We start from the raw sequence: 18808 nt of genomic DNA on the forward strand, positions 1-18808 counted from the left end.
CGTGTGCAGCGAGACGTGGGCAGCGTGTAACTTTTAACGACGGCGGCAAACACGCACGCCACAAACATCCGGTTGCACACAGTGAGTGTGTCTGCAGGCGTCTTTTCTCCCCCCTGTTTGTATTTATAATTCATGGCTCTCAGATTTCACTGCTCTCCTGGAATTCCTCCGGGTATTTTTAAATAAGGTTGCATTATAGCCCCAGCTAATCGGGGGGGGTTAGCTGAGGCTATAACAAAGTGCAAGCAGGTCACCCGCGTTGACCCCCACCGGCCAGAATAGGAATCTGGCAAAGAGCAGATGCACACGCGTGAGGCCCAGTGGAATGTGGTAGAAGAAAACGTCTTCTTCCCACCCCCCACAACCCCCCCCCCCCCCCCCCCCCCTCAGAAAGAAGACATGTCTGCTGGACGGTGACGGCAGGAATTGCATTATGTGGCCTCTCCTGTGGTCTGTGTGTGTGTGTGCGCGCGTGTGTCTGTTACGTTGTTGCGTCATATTTCCTTATGAAAAATAACGAACCGTGTTACATTTCTGTGCGTCGTTGTGCAGGGAGGGGCGAGGCAATGAGGCAACAAGTCACTTTTTATCTGAAATCTAAACACGAGCCAAAAACTAAATGTATATTTGGTTGGCAGTGGATCTGGCATAATTAGATTTTTCCAGTGATTAATCATAACGACGAAGCATGCGAGAAGTAACATTTGGAAGCATCGTACAACACTGAATGAAGGTAAGCCGGCTTGCTGCCTTTTTAAATATTAAACTGCCTTCCAGTAAGAGGAGCACAACAACAAAGTCCAAAGTCCCGGTAGCACGATAACCCCATCGACCTTCATTTAAACCTTCTAAACAAATTGGAGACGATTGCATTGATTCCGGGGTCTCGGACCGGGAAGCGCATCATAGCGCTGAAGAACTGATAGTAGTTTGGGAATTAAAGTAACCGTGGTTCAACAGAGCAGCGTGCTTTATGTCAATGTTATTGTGCTTTAATTCCATTCATCACAGTTCATTTTATTCAAATACTGTTTTAAAAAGAAAGTGTCTTAATGGTGATATTGTGAAGCCTTTATCAGGGTTGCAGCGTATCCTCCTCGGCCTCATTTGCTGGAACATAGTGAGCGCGCGCGCGCGTGTGTGTGTGTGTGTGTGTGTATCTGTGTGAGCCGCCCGTTCAGTGCAGCCCCTCAGGCAGCGTGTGTGTGTGTGTGTGTGTGTGTGTGTGTGTGTGTGTGTGTGTGTGTGTGTGTGTGTGTGTGTGTGTGTGTGTGTGTGTGTGTGTGTGTGTGTGTGTGTGTGTGTGTGTGTGTGTGTGTGTGTGGACTAATGCGGGGCTCTCAGCCTCTTACTCCGCTCGCAGCTCATCCGTCTGATTCAGGCTGACACACTGTGTTCTCTTCAGCAGCATTACAGTCACAGGCTGCCTGAGCAAAGGGGCAGAGGAAGGGTTTGGGTAAAGGGAGAGGCGAAGGAAGTAAACAAAGTGAGTGTATAGAAGCAATATTGGAGGTGAAGAGCTAGAGGAGGAGGTCAAAAGGAGGCAGCATGGCAGAACCAGATGGGGGCACAGGGAGGAGGGGGGTGGGGGGGGCGTCAGCACAGAGGGCAGAGAGGAGTGAACATTGCAAAAGAGGGAGCAGAGAGAAAGGTGAAGAATGGTAAAAATGATGTAAGATAACAGGGAGGAAGAGGCTCAGAATGTGGACGCCCGCGGATCTAAACCGGGCCCAGATGTAGAGGAGGCCGTGCGTCCGCTCTAAGAGCCTTAAACCTGTCTGAACCGTCTGGCGCGGCAGAAGCAAACCGGACGGGACAGGTTCATGAAGATGAACCGGTTCCGCCGTGGATTCAAGGTCGGGTGCTTGCCGTCCCTCCTGCGGCGCGCTTCCCTCTGATGAAACCGGCTGCAAGAGGAGCTGCGGCGAGGCTGAATGTCTGCCGTGACTGATTTAGCCGTCACCCGCTGACAGGATACAATGGGGAAGTCAGAGCCTGCTCACCTAACCTCGGATGTGGGCTGGCGCAGCATGCTAATAAATGTTTTAACGTGTGTGTGTGTGTGTGTGTGGGTGTGGGTGTGGGTGTGGGTGTGTGTGGGTGTGTGTGTGTGTGTGTGGGGGCGGGCAGATGAAAGAGACAAGCTCACCCGAGAGACACCGTTGAACAATGCTTTTGTTAAGGTTTTTACGCACACGCTCGCATCCACAAATAATACACGCGAGAGTAAACACAAGCTGCCTGCGCACACATGAGAGACACACACGCACGCACGCACGCCAAACAGACACGTATTGTATGGAGATAAACAAGATGTAAAGCCACACACACACACAAATGTCCCATTTAGATAAATCACCTTGGATTAGACCCACTTCCTGAACCTCATTTAAAAGTCTGCTAGCGTTCTTTGTGGAATGAGAGAGAGAGAGAGAGAGGGAGAGACACTGATGATGACAGTGCAGCGGGAACGTTATTAGCTGCAGATAGACTTTGTTCCTGAGGGTGCGACGTTACAGTGCGATCAGATAAACAAGAATTACGCTGCGAGTAACCCGCTGCCCGCTGAACTGAAACAACGAGCCTCAACGCAGGAAAAGAAAGGGAGGTTTGAACTTTGCTGACAATGTGTGTTCAATTACATATACGCTTTTATTGATTATTAGGTGTCACAGATAACTGTGTTGACATTTTGAAAAATAATTACAGCCTTTCTGTTTACCAAAATGAATTTATGGTCATGTCAATATTCCCACAAAACTATATTTAAAGAAATTAGGTCATCATCATAGACTTCGGATTGAATATATAACATATATATATATATATATATATGGTATGGTGATATTTAATCATTCACAATAGACAATTACCTCCTAACTAATATAGTTCAGTAAAAAATGTGTATTTGTGTTCATAAACATTCAAACACTTCGCGCTCTCTCCGTTGCCGTTGGCGACGGCATCCAATAGATCATCGTCCCGACGTAATGATTCCGTTTATCGCCTCGCCGCAAACGGTCCTCACCCGCAACGTTTCCTGCAGCCACGGTTCGGGAGCCGCGTGTTCCAAAGATGTAACACAGGGAGCTCAATGAGACAACAGAGGGGGTTATAGAAGACGCAGCGGCGAGCATGGAGTAATGGGAGGTTTGGGGGGAGGGGGTTGAGGGGGTCGGGCGGGCGGGCAGTTAAGCCATTAAAAGAAAACAACTGCAACAGATAAGACGCATAGTGTGTATCACTGCAATTTCAACTGTGCACACTGCTGTTATTACTGTGCTGCCATCGTGCAGCTGTTACAATGGCCTGCTGTAGGGCAGACACCTGTTACACACACACACACACACACACACACACACACAATGGAGCATCGCAGCGCATCCCAGCAAAGTCTTGCTTTGTGCGTCTTTAATACGTATTTTGTCAGTAATGTAAGTAAGTGTTGCAAATGTCCGCTATAGTTGGTGCTGGTCTACATTTAGTCGCACTTCCACACAGACAAAGCCCCGTTGTTGAAAGGCCGTGGTCCAGACCGGACTCCCATGGTCCCGACATAGTCGTCTCCTTCCTGCCTCTTGGAAGGCAACCCTGAACGGAGCCATTACAGAACGAATCGTACCGCCACTGGCAGCGCTTCCGCCGTTGTGACCGACTCACAGCTTTCGTGTCACCTGTTCACGCTTGTGTTTTGTCTTCTATTCCAATGAGCCTTGCGTGGGACAAAGAAAGTGGAGACAAAGCTTGTCAAATCACTCCGATATCGTCCGATATCCGATATATGCGTGTCATTTTTTTTTAATGACGGTAACGTCCTGGCAGACGAACCGTCACGAGCCGTCCTGAAGGCGAAACTCTTCCTCTCCATCCGACCTCCTGGCAAAGAGGAAATGATCCAGCAGAGACTAAACTATCACAACGGGATGTTGTTCTCAGCGACAGCACTGCGGCTCTCCAGTGGTAGTACGAGCACAAGTAGCCAATGGAGCCCTTTTACATGCAGTGTGACCTCAACGTTGGGTTTGTATTGCGTTGCTTTTAGTGAGTGGAGAGCTCTGCCTCTTTATCGCCTGCAAGGTTGCATTCAAATACTTGGACCGCGGTGGGTGCACTCAGCTGTTAGTGGGTAAAACCGTGAGATGCTAAATGGAAAGCGGATGTTAGAAGAGGAGAATGTGGAAAAAGAGGCTTGTTGTGGGGGGGGGAGGGGGGGGGGTTGCACTTTTGAATGGGAAAAAGATTCCACGTTGTGGTGCGTCCACGTGACGAATGGAAAGAAAGTAAAATACACGGTGGCGATGAGCTCAACGGAGGGAGAGAAAATACAGAAATATCCCTCAACAAGGACGGGAGAGACAAATAATGTGAATGAGCCGAGTAGAAAATGGCAATGGTGAAAAAGCGAGAGGGAGCACGTAATGATCATCATAGAGAGAGAGCATAAAGGGAAAGGATGATTGATGGAAATGACTCAGAGGAGAAGAAAAGAGACGTGCAAAGGACAGAGATGAAAATTATACAGTAGATGGATAAAAACAAGGTGAGGTAAGAGAGAGGATAATAAGGTGATGAATAAAGAGGGAGGATGATTGGCTGAGTGAAGGCGGTGAGAGGAGAGAATCCGCGTGAGGACACAGGGGACAACAGAGGGAGACCACAAAGGGACGGATGGATCGAGACAAGTCAGAGACCTCCTGCTGCCCATTGTGAGACATTCAATCTCTTCTGATATCTGGAGCAAAGATGATTTGTTGTATGTATTTGCTGTCTGTTGGGTTATAAAACACAAGGTGCTTTCTCCACGAATCACTGGAGGAGCAAATGCGTGCGGGAATAAACGCTCCAGACTTCACTGCCTCTTACGCTTCATATTGTGTTGAATTGATTCATTCGATACAATTCTGTTCATTCAATTTTATGTGGCTTTATTGGCATTAAAGCTAATTTTTTTCATAGAAAAAACTATGTTGCCATAGAATCAAATTTTTAAAAAGTATACAATAATAACGCAATTCCATCCAATTTATTATACAAAAGCAGATCTCATTTAAACATGTTATAAATTATAATACAAACAATCAGGGTCCCTCATGCGGTTCGAAGGTAAACTGCCGATATTCATTCTTGGTTAAATACTATGGAATCAATTATGAAAATCTCCAGACCCGTCTCTGTCAGACTGACAGGTTTCACTGATGTCGGTCTCTGACTCTCAATAGTTCAAACAGACATGTTCTTTAATCAAATCAAACTCCGATAGCAGGAATTCAACCCCCTCTATGACTGTTTGATAAACTGGGAATATTTTCCCCTGAAGCAGCAGAATATGTCAGAACATCCCATCTTCTCCGGGGAGGAACCAGCCAAACCACACACAAAGCTTCCCCGAACTCTCTCAAAATCTTCTTTTTCTCTTGTATAGTTCACAAAACTCTCTGATTCATGTTTTTTTTTTTTTTTTTTTGCGATGCGCTGATTCCTTCGTTATCGTCGCATAGTTCCATATGCACGGTGTTGCAGTAACGTGGGACCCATTTGTTTCCTTTTACTGTTAACTCAGAAGCATCACGCCTACAGTGTGAACCTCCTGCTGTGCGATCCGGCCGCGCGGCACTCAATTATGTTCATGCCAATAAAGTCAATTTGAATTTAGACAAGGACGGATGGAGACGGACAAGGACAGCAAGTGGGTGAAATGAGACGGGAAGCAAAGAGATGGCCTGAAATGGGGAACATCCGACAGCGAGGAAAAGAAGGAGGGGGAATATATATATATATATATATATATATATATATGTGTGATGGTGATAGGGAGGGAGTGGATGAGGTGAGGAAGGAACGGAGAGGAAGAAGAGAGCGATGGAGGGAAAATGAGCACGAGAGGAAGAGAGAGCGAGAGTCGCGTCTCGCTCTCATCCGTCACAGCGTTGTTTTCTCATCCGGCGGCGGGCGGCGGCCGCCTTTGTCACCGTGACGGATCCTCGCTGTCTGCACGCCGCTCGCCACCGACACCATTACAGCACATTACTGATGTACACACGCGCACGCACACACAGGGAAACTCACACGGAGAGGAGAGGGAACAACACATTTAACAGGCACAAGGTGGTAGCACAAGGTATTTAGCGCGCACACAAACACACACACACGTAACAATAGGTGTGTTGGAGTCAATGAATGCACAAAACACACCCTCAGATAGGAGCTGGATATACTGGGTGTAGATATTTTATCTTGGTTTGTTATCTAATTAATCTTGAAAAAATGTATTATGTCCTAAATTAATTTCTCAATTGATTCATACATCTATTAATTTTCAGAAAGTGGTAAACAAATTCCAATCTCTGTTTCCCAGACCCCACATTGACTCATTCATATTGTGTGTTTTGTCTGTTCACAATCTAAATATATTCATTGTAAGTACCATAAAATTCTAAGAAGACCAGCACATATTTAAATATATCAAAGCTGTAACCAGTAAACTTTTGACATCTTTGCTTAAAGAGTAATTTACTCTTATTTAGAAATAGCACTTCACTGCCCTCTTTGGTTAAAACCAGTTTCCCCCCCACAGAAATGTGCCTTTAACCACATTCTGTGATGTCACAGTGAGTTTTATATTTACCCTTTCAATGACTGATAAAATACCTGCGTGTCACTTAAAGACGTACTGATTCAAATCAAGGGAAGTGACTTCAGCTAATGAAAGGCTTTGTTATCAGCCTCACTAGACAGTAGGAAGACGCACAATCCATTGACCTTTCAATTCTTCTGTTGCACCGGCTTTAAAGAGATCCTGTTCTTTTGCTGTAGTATTTATGATGTATCATGTGTGGATATTTCAGGAATCTTACACTTTGGGTGAAGCGGGCCGCGCCACGAGCCAGAGCCCCTTCCGATGTGGAGGGATAGTTGTTTCAGCACGCACACACACACACACACACACACACACATACAGCCCATTTGCCTGCCTCGCATAGAGAAAAACCTGCATAGAGGATCGCGAATAACTCGAACAGAGACGTAAATACCTCATTATCTACACACAGACGCACACACCCGCGTACTCTCTCTCCCTCTCTCTCTTTCCCATCTTCTCATTGTCTTTTCTTGCTTTCATTAAAACCCCGCTGACAAACAGCAGCATCTGCAGCTGCTCTGAGCAGCAGATGTTCGACGTGTGAGACTGAATGTTAATGCGCGCTGTGTGTGAAATGCTAACGACGCTCCGTCATGTCTCCACAGTACTACGAGATGTCGTACGGCCTCAACATTGAGATGCACAAACAGGTGAGTGCGTTTTTCAGTGCACGTGGTTGCAGGTTGTGTGTGTGTCCCCTTTTTCTGTGTAGAAGTTGCATTCTTTGAGTGGGCGGGAGGAGGTGAAGGTGTTGTTTTACACACACACACACACACAGACATTCTGAGCACAGTGTCATTTTGTGTAGGTGGGTTTTTACAATATATATTTATATTTTAGATCCTGTCCTCATTTATATTCCGTATTTACAACAAGTTATCCACATATAAAGTGAACGTGTTGTTACAAAAACCTTTCAAAACAAAGTAGAGCTTCAAAATATACCCTTTATTTTTTTTATATACTATCGTTTCTACTTCTATCTCAGTGCATCTCCGGATTTGCAGGGTGAAGGAGAATCTGTTCCAGATGAAATTCCTCCTTAAAGATGATAAACAGGGAGGAGAAAAACGCGTTGACTCATTTTTTAAAAGAGAATGTAGAACTTTATTAATCCTGAGGGATTTTTTGTGCCAGAGTTTAATTAAAGATTACAACACCATAATAGTCAAAAAGAACAAGTGGTTTCAACACTGCGCTACGGACGGTTTATTAGTTTTAATAAGGGGTCACTGCTCAACACCGTAGTTTACCTCTGCTTGGCCTCCGAAGGGAAAACAGACTTGAGGAGCTGCTGCCTGAAACCAGCCGAGTGTGTTTCAGGCACAATTACAACATCCCTCCCGACTCGATGTTTATTTGTACGGACCGCCTCTTCCTCGGCTATTACCAATGGCTGCCGATGTGAGATTTTGGGAATAGTGATGCCATTGAGATGGCATGCTAGTGCATGCGGTAACCATGGCAACGTCAAATGTATGTGTTGCAGAGCCTGGTGGCGACAGAGTCTGGTTTAACTGACACTGTCGGCTGAACTCGGCTCTTATCGACAGCACGGGATGGATCGGCTCAAAGGCATTAAAAGCGAGATTATTATGTGTGTGTGTGTGTGGGGGGGGGCAGCTGACTTGAGATCTGTTCTTCTGTAGACCTCTATACGGATAGACAGGATCATTATCCAGTTAAACGGCATCTTCCTGCAAGGTGACTGTGTCTCTCGCTCTTAATCCGTTTAACTGTCATACTTACCCGGCGGCGGCGGACTCGGGCGCGGTCACGCAGGACCGGAACGGACGGATTCCTCTCGCCATTCTGCGCAAAAAACACACACTCAGGAAGCCGCTCGTTGTTCGAAGCAATCTCAAGCAAATGAAAAGCCTCTGCACTTTAAACTTGCCATCGTTTGTGTTGTTTCCCAGTCGAGATGAATAGAGCGCATGAAGTGGCTGATGCTACACTCAGTGGTTTAAGTTTGGGATGATGCAAGATGGGTTTAAGAGCCAATCGGCACGGGTTCTGAATGGCCCACATTCGCCGTATTCAGTCCCGATCCACATCCCGTGTTTATGGTCACGTGTTGTGTTCAGGTGAAGCTGTGTGTACAAAGCCCCTCTCTCTCTTATTTTACTGTAAGACTTTACAGGTGTGCTGGTGTATTCTCCAGAGTCGCCGCTTTTGGTTGAAAGCTGGTTTTGTACGTCAATATTTAATTTGTGATGGGATTAAGAGACGTCCTGTCTAAAAAACCTTTTGAAGTAACAGAAGCAAAGTAGCACATTGAAGCAACACAAAATGCTCTGAGACACCTGAGATTACCTTGATGGATTATCTTGGCTATTGTATAATTATGCTGCACACATCTGCTTGGATCCCAATGTGATGTCCGCTGCGAGCTTCTAATAGGAGATGGCTCGCTGCCGTGCGCACGATTAATTTGCACCATCTGTGGGTAAAGAGCACCAGAGAACATCGGCTGGTCTGTCACACCGAGCCTGATTGAAGATGAATGCTAACCATTACACGGAACAGATTATGCAACATATCCTTGAGGTAATATTTCATTTGAATAACTAGAGATGCAGATCAGGAATGTGTCAGCATTTCCCTTTTTTCTAGCTCCAGATTGCCTTCATGTTCCGCTTCAAGTTGAACTGAAAACCTCAAATGGGTTTTGTTTGAAAGTGGTAATTGTTTGAAATGTTCCCCTCTGCTCCTCGTGATTTATTCTGCATTCTTTCAAAATCCCGAGTCTGGTCCAGGTCTCGTGGACCAAAGACGTGAACCGCCTTTGAAAGCCGGAAACCTCCGGCGGGAATTCATGTTGTCATAGCTGCTGAAAAAGAAAGAAGAAGAAAAAGACACATGCTCAATAAAACTGACTGACTGTTGGGTGGATTGATTCCTGAACCCCGCGGCAGACACAACTATTGACAGAGCGATAATCAGGAGAGACTAGAGAATAAAAAGACCAAATATTGTATTTTAAAACTACTTTGAAAGTGTTGTTTTAAATCATTTCATGCAGTTGAACTACAGCACATCAACACTCTCAATTAACTCTCAATTAATATAAAAAAATAAAATATTATATATTTTATTGTATTTCAAGTAAGAGTTAAACTGTAGTTCTGCCAATTACCATAAAATGTCTCACAAGGGAATGTGATGTTTAGAACAACCTGAAACTGTAAATTTCAATTTTGCTCTTCTGTGAAATATAATTGGGGCTTTGTTGATGGTTCAACAATTACCATATTCATCACGTCACAAAATTCAAATGTGCAAAGTTAAGTCCTTCCTTTTTTAAATTCCGTTGACCTCAACCTTCGAATCAAAATGCAGGTAAAAGTTTCAGCTTAGAGAATAGTATTTATTACCCAACAGTGCAGACTGGAGGGGGAGAGAGAGGGAGACTCTGCTCTCTCGCCGAAAGGGGGAAAAGGACTCGGGTGCTGGACGGAGGGGAGGAGGGAAGACGAGAGAAAGGAAGGAAGGGAGGGAGGAAGGGAAGGTGGTTTGGATGACAGAAGGAGACCAAAGAGCCACAGTCAAAGTATAGAGACACTAAAAGAAGAGGAAGAGAGTGTGAGAAAGAATTATGAAAGTTTAAGCAACTGAAAGAAAAGTAACACAATGTGGAAAAAAGTGATTCAAAGAGAAAAATAAGAGAGCTGTGAAAAGGAGGACCGATGAGGCATCGTAAAAGAGATCCTACTGGAGATGGACGGATCAGGACGGAGAAGAACACGAAGGAAGAACCAGGTATCAAGAGAGCGTGATAAAACACCAAATGAAGAAACTGAAGGAAACGATTGATTAAACAGACAGAATGAAGAGCGGCAGAGAAAAGCACGAGGATAAAGCTCAAAAGGGAGAGGTCTCAGAATCGAGGTTGTCTTTTTAAAGTGTACAGAACATCTCGGAAGAGAAAAAAGGGCCGTCGAGAGAGTCGGGGAGGATGCGAGCGACGGCGGCAGAGCCAACGTTGGAAAAAGTGTGAGGAAAAGTGGAGATGGAGATTAATTGAACAGATGAAAGGGGAGAGTGTAAACAGGAAGGAAGGACGGAAGAGACGGATTAAGACCTCAGAGAACAGATGAGGAGACGGGGATGAAAATCAGGGCCAAGGGAAGGAACGCAGCGGAGGGAAGGAAAGGGGGAGGGCAGTTTGGAGAAAGAGGGAGATGGGGAGAGACATTAATGGAGGGAGGGGAGCTCCGAGCCGCAGTGAGAAATAATGAATCATGAATAGATTTAACAGTATCTGCTCTTATTTCTCCTCCTCCTCCTCCTCTCTCGCTCCTGCAGCTTCCTCCTAACATCCTGTCAGTGCTATTGCCTCTCTCCCTGCTCTCACCCTCCTCTCACCCCTCTTTTCTCTATTGCACGCTCTGTCATTATCAGTGGCAGGGCCATCTCGTGTGCCGGCATTAATTGAGCTGTAACAGTCATCCCGTTCCTCCGTGGGCTTCCTTTCAGCCTCTCCTTCTTCCATCTTTCTCTCTCTCTCTCACCCTCTCCCTTCAGACTTCAGACTCTCCATCCCTCCCTCGGCTCTCTTTCGCTGTCTTCATCTCCTTCGTTTTGCCTCCCCCTTGTCTTCTTTCTTTTCCCCCTCTCTCTGCCTTCCTCCTTTTTAGAGGATTTCATCTAAAGGTAACTCTACATTTCTCCCCCCTCCTCCTCTTCTTCACCTCTATAAGATCATTGAAACACGCACGCGCGTGCGGCAACACATAATCTCACTTCCATTATCATAACATATGTATATATTTGCATGTATATACATATGTTTGTATCCCTGGAGGAGCGAGGGAGGCTATAAGGACTTTAGCAGCTCCCTGTGTTGTTTTTCTATATTCATATATGTGTTTACATATAAATATAAATACATAAATATGCCTGTGCCTTCCGCTATGTGCAGACATGTATATTCAGTGGCTTTGTTATTCAGTCATACTCTGTGTGCTCACAGGACAGCTTATAGATACGATGATGATGTGCTGCATGTGTTGTTGTAGCGTGTGTGTGTGTGTGTGTGTGTGTGTGTGTGTGTGTGTGTGTGTGTGTGTGTGTGTGTGTGTGTGTGTGTGTGGCGAATGGATTGAAGGCGGTTTCGTATTGACTGCTGATTCTAGCAGCAGGATAACAGGATGACGGCGGGAGGGGGAGAAGAATGGAGGCTCTGTCAGACTCGTGTCCTGCAGGAGGTGGAGGCAGCTGAAATGCGTGTGACCAGAGTGCAGCCTGCAAAAAAAAAAAGAGAAGAAATCTGAAAGGCAGGAAGCGAATGAGCTACGCTTTTCCTTCCGTGATCAGCTAACTTCAAAGGGGCCATTAAGCCAATCAGAGAGCCTGCAACTGCTCTGTGCAGCAGTAATCATTTCTTATCGAGAATCAACGTGGAGGTTTTTTTTAACATGTTCAACTTAAAGAAAAGCAACCCGAGCATATTTGGATTCAATCAGATGAGAAGTGGACCCGATTCCAATTGTTTTGGACTTGAACACACCCAAAAAAGGTGTTTTCCATCTTTAGATGCTTGTAATGCAGCATGGTCGGCCCTGATCCCCTCATTTAATAGTCACATTAAATCAAAGATTCTGCAGTTTGAACTGGAGCCCGGCTCTGATTAGATAGACGTAGTTTGTAGCAGCCAGTTCCAGTCAAGTCTGTTTTTTTTGTTCTAATACTCTGAAGTGCGCGCTGGGCTCGAACGGGTTTGTCATGTGCAATTACCCAAAGTGTGAGGAGGATTATGACGCCCCATGGAGTCATAGTATTAATTAAGGATGCCCTGATCGATCTGAGATCGATAAACAGCAAAAATCTGCGTGCAGGCGAACAGCAGCAATGCTTATTTATTTCCCTGATCTGTTCCCATGCAATCTTGTGAAATGTAGGTTTTGGCAAGAAACTAAAACTAAAAGACAGTTGTTTTAACAGGATACTTTCCCCGACAATATGATAGATATTAGAAAGGACCTGATTGGTGTCACGCCAGCTCGCAGCACGAGCTGAAGGGATTATGGCGCCGTAATTAGGGACGTAGCTCTTCTATCTGGGAGGGAAGAAATGCGTTTGACGTGTTCACACACACATTTTTGGCAGTGTCCCCCAGTAATGGAGGCATTTCAGTACCTGGGTGAGGGTTCATCTTTACACAGCTGCCGTGTGTACATCAAATACACGTCTTCACAGAAAAGCCACATGTCAGTGTCTTTGTTTTTAGCTGGAAAGGGGACTGCAATGCATAAAAACAAAACACAGGGCCGGAGCGAATGTCACTACATAATCAGACTACTGGAAACTGGAAAGGAGTTCCCTGGATTCTGTGTTTAGTTAAATAATTAGGAATATGCATGTTCAATGATTGCTGGTTTATTTAGAAGTTGATATCCAAAGGAACAAAGCAGCTGGAAGTTTCACCTTCGGCTGTGACGCCAATAAATGTTTGCAGGAGAAATTCTCAATGTTACGATGCTGCAGTTTTGCGTCGGTTTTTTTTACAGCTTTTTAGGCTGTAACAGGACGACCGGGCAGCGCCTGTGTATGATTAGTACTTACTTATTTAATAGTTCATGCTTTCAGATGCTGTTCTTCTAGGTGGTTAAAACAGTGAATGTTCTTTAACAAACAAAACACATGAAAGTCGATATATTTGACCTGTTAGGATGATTACGCTTCCCGACTAGGCCGTAAGTCGAACGCCAACTCAGTGCTTAAACATGTACATTTATCAAAGTACTTGATGACTTTAGTACTTCATGACCAGGCTTCTCTACAGTCGCCCTGACTTCCACTAATACACCGATCAGGGGATCGCTGGAGCTGCGTAGCTTAAACGCTCTTTATGCCGCCCGCCATTCACACGCCAGGTTCACACACACACACACACACACTATAGAGAGGCTGTCGTGAAAACCAGTGTTAGCATATATATAGGCTTCACAGACCGTATCAGCATGCCAGATAGAAAGACAGCAGGTCCACAGACCAGGCAGGATATTATGGAGGCCGCGTTTGATCGCCAGGATGCTCGGCAGCCAGGCTGTTTCCCCCCGTGGTCTCCGGAGGACAGATGAAGCAGCTGCTCGTCCTTCCTTCCTGCTCCCTCCTTTCATTTCACCACCACACATAGGCCGTGGGTGTGTGTGTGTGTGTGTGTGTGTTTTTGTGTGACGGACAAGAACGAGTAGCCACTGGCAGGCAGCTTTAGTGGTCGTACCAAGAAAAAGAGAAGAAGGCATTTCTTATGTTCTTTGATGCATGTTTCCTCGCGTTAAGAAAAATGGAAACGAAGCCTGCTTAACGGGACGCCATGTAGGATTAGGATCCGGGTCTTCACAATAAAAGTATTTAGAATACACAAAAACAACTGTTTATCAAGCTGAAAAGTCGAATTAGAGGAAAAAGAGAACTGAGTAAATTAAAAAAAGACAGAAAAGGTGACTGAGGACGAGTAGAAGCAGCAGATCACATGTTTGTGTTGTATTAAAAAAAAGGCCGTGTGCGTGTGCTCATCCTCCCGTCTAACTAGCCCGAGCTGTCGGTCCTCTCCGCGCACGCGTTTGGCGCTTGTGTGTGTTTTCTCTGCCCGTTTGTGCTTGACAGACTATATCCGGCTAAACTTGTGACCTGGATCCTCAATTCATTTGAGAAGAAACCTTCTCTCTCTCCCCTTGTTCTTGCTCAACACTCTCTCCGTCCCCTCTGACTCGAGTCTCAGTCAATAATCCCACAGTTGTGGTTTGAGGGTTTTCTTTATTTTTCTTTTCTTTTTTAATATATATAACAAACTTTCACATGTGGGTCAACCGCTGCGCTTAGAGAGGTCAAGTGACTTTGCCGCCTGTGTGCACGTCTGCGCCGACGGCACGCGCGTGTCCGCCGCGTCCCTCTGCACATGTCGCGGCATCTGCGGCGGCTTTGATGTCTCTCCCTTTCATTTCCCTCTCGTGCCACGCGTGCGTGTGCCTGCGCATACATGTGTAACAGAGCCCATTTGTGAATAATGAGGCGAGGAGAAAGAGAGAGCGGCAAACCGAGTGTGATACAACCCTTTAGGAATGATAGAGAATAAGTTGAGAGAAGGGAAAAGGCGTGTGGGGGAGAAAAAAAAAAGAAAGAGGCGATGCGAGTGATTAAATTCCCAGGGAGCTCGCCTTTTAGCGTAATGGTTTTTGTCAGCCTGGCGGAGGAACTCTGAGTAGCTACACAGACTGCATGGGCTCATGTGTGTATGTGTGTGTGCATGTATTTGTTATCAGCTGTATATGTGACCGTGTTCTGCGACCAGAGCTTGAAACAAAGTATTCTATTCATGCCACACGTCGCATGTGAAATTTTATTTGTAGTTTGGGTAATGGTTAGAAAAGGACAGTTTTCTGTTGGTCAGCAGCTCAACAGCCATTGGATAAATGCCGTGTTATCTTACACACATATCCAGGGTCCCCGAAGGAGGAAACCTAAACTTACTTTGGCTTCTCCAACTTTTCCTGTAACGCCATCGGCCGGGAGAAAGTTTTATCTCAACGTCTACCACATGGACATTTTGTCCAAACATGCACGGTTCCCAAAAGATGAATGTGGTGCTCTGCTGTGTTTCATTCAGCTTTGTGAGGCCAACATATAACTTAAAGCACCGTTGCGTACCCTCACGGCGGCTTAGATTATGGAGTTTCTTCAGTCTGCTTTCTCTTCTTTTGGCATTTGTAATAAATTCCCTACGAGGATGTTGCGACTCGGTGTGAACTCGGTCTGCTCAAATGAAGAAATACCTGAGATGTTAAAGAGCAACTGTGTGTGTGTGTGTGTGTGTGTGTGTGTGTGCACGTTTCACAGGCCTTTGCATTCATACGTTCATGCACTCTTTGTGTCTGACTGGATGAGCCGTGTGCGGGCTGTTGATGCTCGCTGGTGAGCTGGCGCAGCGTGAATACGACTAATAGCTCTGTGTACAATGCAGCCAGAGAGGGGAGGAGGGGGGATAAAGGGCGGGTTGAAAGGGGGGCGGGGGGGGAGGTGGGGGGGTCTTACAGTTGGAGTTTTACAATCCATTGGATCTCTCGCTTTCTCTCCCCGCGTGTTATCCGTATGCACCATGCAAATGGGTCCTGTCAGGTTTATTAGTGTTTGTTTGTGTACGTTGGTACCTGTGATTGAAGTCTGTGTGTGTGTGTGTGTGTGTGTGTGTGTGTGTGTGTGTGTGTGTGTGTGTGTGTGCGCGTGTTGGAGGAGTTGAAGGTAACTGTCTGCCTTTTATATCATAAATGTTCCTGCTGGATGGTCCGCAGCTCATTTCGTGTTGTCACTGCACTGAAGGTGGAATCTGTGTCTGAGGGAGAGTGTGTGTTTTTCTCTGCGTGGACGTGTGTGTAGTTGTGCGCGCCTGTATGTGCTTGTTGGTCCCATGCTGCGAGGCTTTGCTCCTCCTGCACGCGGCTCTTCGTATGTGTGTTCTCCTCCGCTCTGTTTGCATTGGTTTCCTGTGTGCCCTTGTTGCTTTTGTGCGTGTCGTTGGTTTTCACAATCCTGAGAATGCTTGTGCGCACGTGTGTGTGTGTGTGTGTGTGTGTGCCCCCTAGTGTTGTTGTGTGCGACCGTGTGTGTTTTCGGTGTTCATGTTTGCTTTGCTGCTCCCCTCCCACTCCCTTTTCTCTCTTTCTCCTCCTCTCCTTCCAGGATAGAGGGGCCATCAATCAGAGGCGAGGGGGATAGAGGAAGAGGGAGGGGGGGGAGTGCAGTTGGTTCTCTGCCAAGGAGCAGGAGCTGGCTCGCTGCCCAGTGGGGAGGGAGGGAGGGAAGGATAGAGGGAGGGAGGGAGGGGGGACAGGACTGAGCAAGAAAATAAAAGAGGGAGGCTGGAGGAGAGGATGCGAGTGGAGCAGAAAGAGCAAGAAGGAGCAAGAAGTGAGAGAGAGTGTGTGTGGAGGGTGGAGGAGGGAGACGGGGGGGGGGGGGGGGGGGCACCAGAGTGCAGAATGAAACACGGGTGAGTGCACAGAGAGGAGGAGGAGGAGGAGCTGTGGGGGTTTTGAAAGAGAGGAAGAAGGGACGCCTGTTTTTCATTGAACAGCTCTGCGCCCACCCCCCCTCCCCCACCCCTCCCCTCTCCTCCCCCCGAACCCCAATCAGTGGGTGATTAGTGCGTCGTTGGCTACAAATATTTACCTTAAACTGTTCAGAGGGGAGAGCAGTCCAATTAGAAAGCAGGGGACAGAGATAAGCTGCAGGCGTGTGTGTGTGTGTGTGTGTTTGTGTGTGTGTGTGTGTGTGTGTGTGTGTGCGATATGCACACTGACTAAATGAGGGTCTTTCCACAGCCACATGCGGCGCATAGACGACGGGGCCTCGTGTGCGCGGCCCCCCGATCACTCCACGGCGCTCGCACTACTTTCTGATGAATGTCAGCGTCGGAGTAACACGCCACCAAACCTGTCAACCATGTTGACGGTAATGTTCGCCGTTTTCATTTTCTGTTGATAAACTGATTTAACGGCTCTCATTTGGGGAGGCGGGGATCGAAAGAACAAGGAAATGCTTTTGGACGCCATAACCGCTTTTTATGAACTCAATTCCACAGACGTTGAATACCTTTTTTTTTTAACCATTCATATTCATCCGAGCCAACAGTGGAATAATCAAAGCGCCAGAGAGAGGCGCTAGGAATTGAAAATAGAGTTGAAGCTAAAAGGGATGGTTGAGATTATTGTTGAGAGCAATTAGAGTAAGTAGAGGAGTGTTAAATCACACACACACACACACACACACACACACACAGACACACACACAGAGCCCCCCCCTCCGTGGAGCTGGCTCGCTCTGCCGTAGTGGGACTTGGAGGCCGGCACAGCTGGCGGTGACTGAACACACTGGGCACCGTCCCGCTCGGCCCACGCGCGTCACATTCAAATTCACCGATCTTTATTGGCAAGGTGAACGCGGTCACTGTTTGGTCTGCCAAACACAACGCCGATCTTTCACAGGCCAGTGTTTCCTCCAATGTTAGAAAAAAAAAAGGTTTTCTGTCCTTTTGAGCTCGTCTGTATTCTTGCTCTTGATAAGGAGGCATTTTTGCCCTTTATATCATGAATCATTTATATGCAAGCTTGCCAATATGCTAGAGCTACACAACACAGGATGCCTCTTCATTCCAAGCACTTAAAACGAAATCGCCCGCCGGTGGATCTCCCTCCAACAGGACCCCCTCCGTCCAAAACAAGCTTTGGTTTCATCAGAACAGTCGGACGCCCACGGTTCATTAATTAAAGACACTCCACGTGCAACCGTTGCACCGCGAGTGTGTGGGGACTTGTTTCACGAGCGAGTGTGTCGCCTACCCGCCCGCCTGGTCTTAGTTCTGCTTCAGTTAGTCGCTCCTAACCGTTCCCCGGAGATGTGTTGGGTCTGTGCCGAGGGTTAAATGTGTGAGCGGTGCTGTGGCAGTGGGGGGGTCGTGGGGTAAATGAAGGAGAAGGACTTTTTGCAGTCAGTGCCAATCCAAAATAAATTAAATGATTGAATATTCATTTTTTTCTAGGGCCGTCAATAAAAATTAGCTAATAAAAATTAGCTAATTAATCGCACATTTTGAAATTCATTAATCTCGATTAATCTCCTCACATCTAGCCAGAACTTTTTCAAACCACGATCTTTTAGGCACACAGCGGTGGTCCTCTGCAGACTGTGTGCCGTGCAGGGTAACGTTAGATGTTGTAAGAGATAGAAGTAGCATAGCAGCTAGCTTAGCATAGCAGTGCTTTAAGTGGTCCGTTTGCTACTCACCCCCCTTCTGTTTGACGCATGGAGTAATTCCTCTGCACAGTTCTCTGCTGTATGTCGCACCACTGTTTGTTTTACTTCCAATGCAAAAAGCTCTCTTCATCTGGACGTAACTGAGTGCAGCTAGCGGGCGTTTCGTTTCCGGAAGTAAACAGTAAACGAACGTTAACTACGTTAAAATATTTTGTTGCATTAATCTAGGCCACGTTAATCGCATAGATTAATGCATTAATGTTGACAGCCCAATTTTTTCCCCTCGTTGCTGTGTGCAGAGATCAGAGCTGCGTCCATAGTCGCAGTCCGCTACGCAGAACAGCAGAGGATGTGATTAAACTGAGCCCAGTAGGAAACAGTGGGATTATAGTCTGGGGATTTGTTTGGTTT

The 18808-nt window shown here is 46.4% G+C and overlaps 1 protein-coding gene across 5 annotated transcripts in view; it reads left to right on the forward strand.

The window, feature by feature from the left end:
* tle2b (TLE family member 2, transcriptional corepressor b) overlaps positions 1-18808 on the forward strand; it is a 55528-nt gene that overhangs the window by 15293 nt on the left and 21427 nt on the right. For all 5 annotated transcript variants that reach the window (XM_078108498.1, XM_040183748.2, XM_040183749.2 and 2 more), the window contains one exon: positions 7246-7290. In XM_078108498.1, the coding sequence (XP_077964624.1) occupies positions 7246-7290 (45 nt within the window). The remainder of the gene's footprint in view (positions 1-7245; positions 7291-18808) is intronic.

The sequence above is a fragment of the Gasterosteus aculeatus genome, chromosome 8, assembly GCF_964276395.1.
Source record: "Gasterosteus aculeatus chromosome 8, fGasAcu3.hap1.1, whole genome shotgun sequence".
Taxonomy (NCBI): domain Eukaryota; kingdom Metazoa; phylum Chordata; class Actinopteri; order Perciformes; family Gasterosteidae; genus Gasterosteus; species Gasterosteus aculeatus.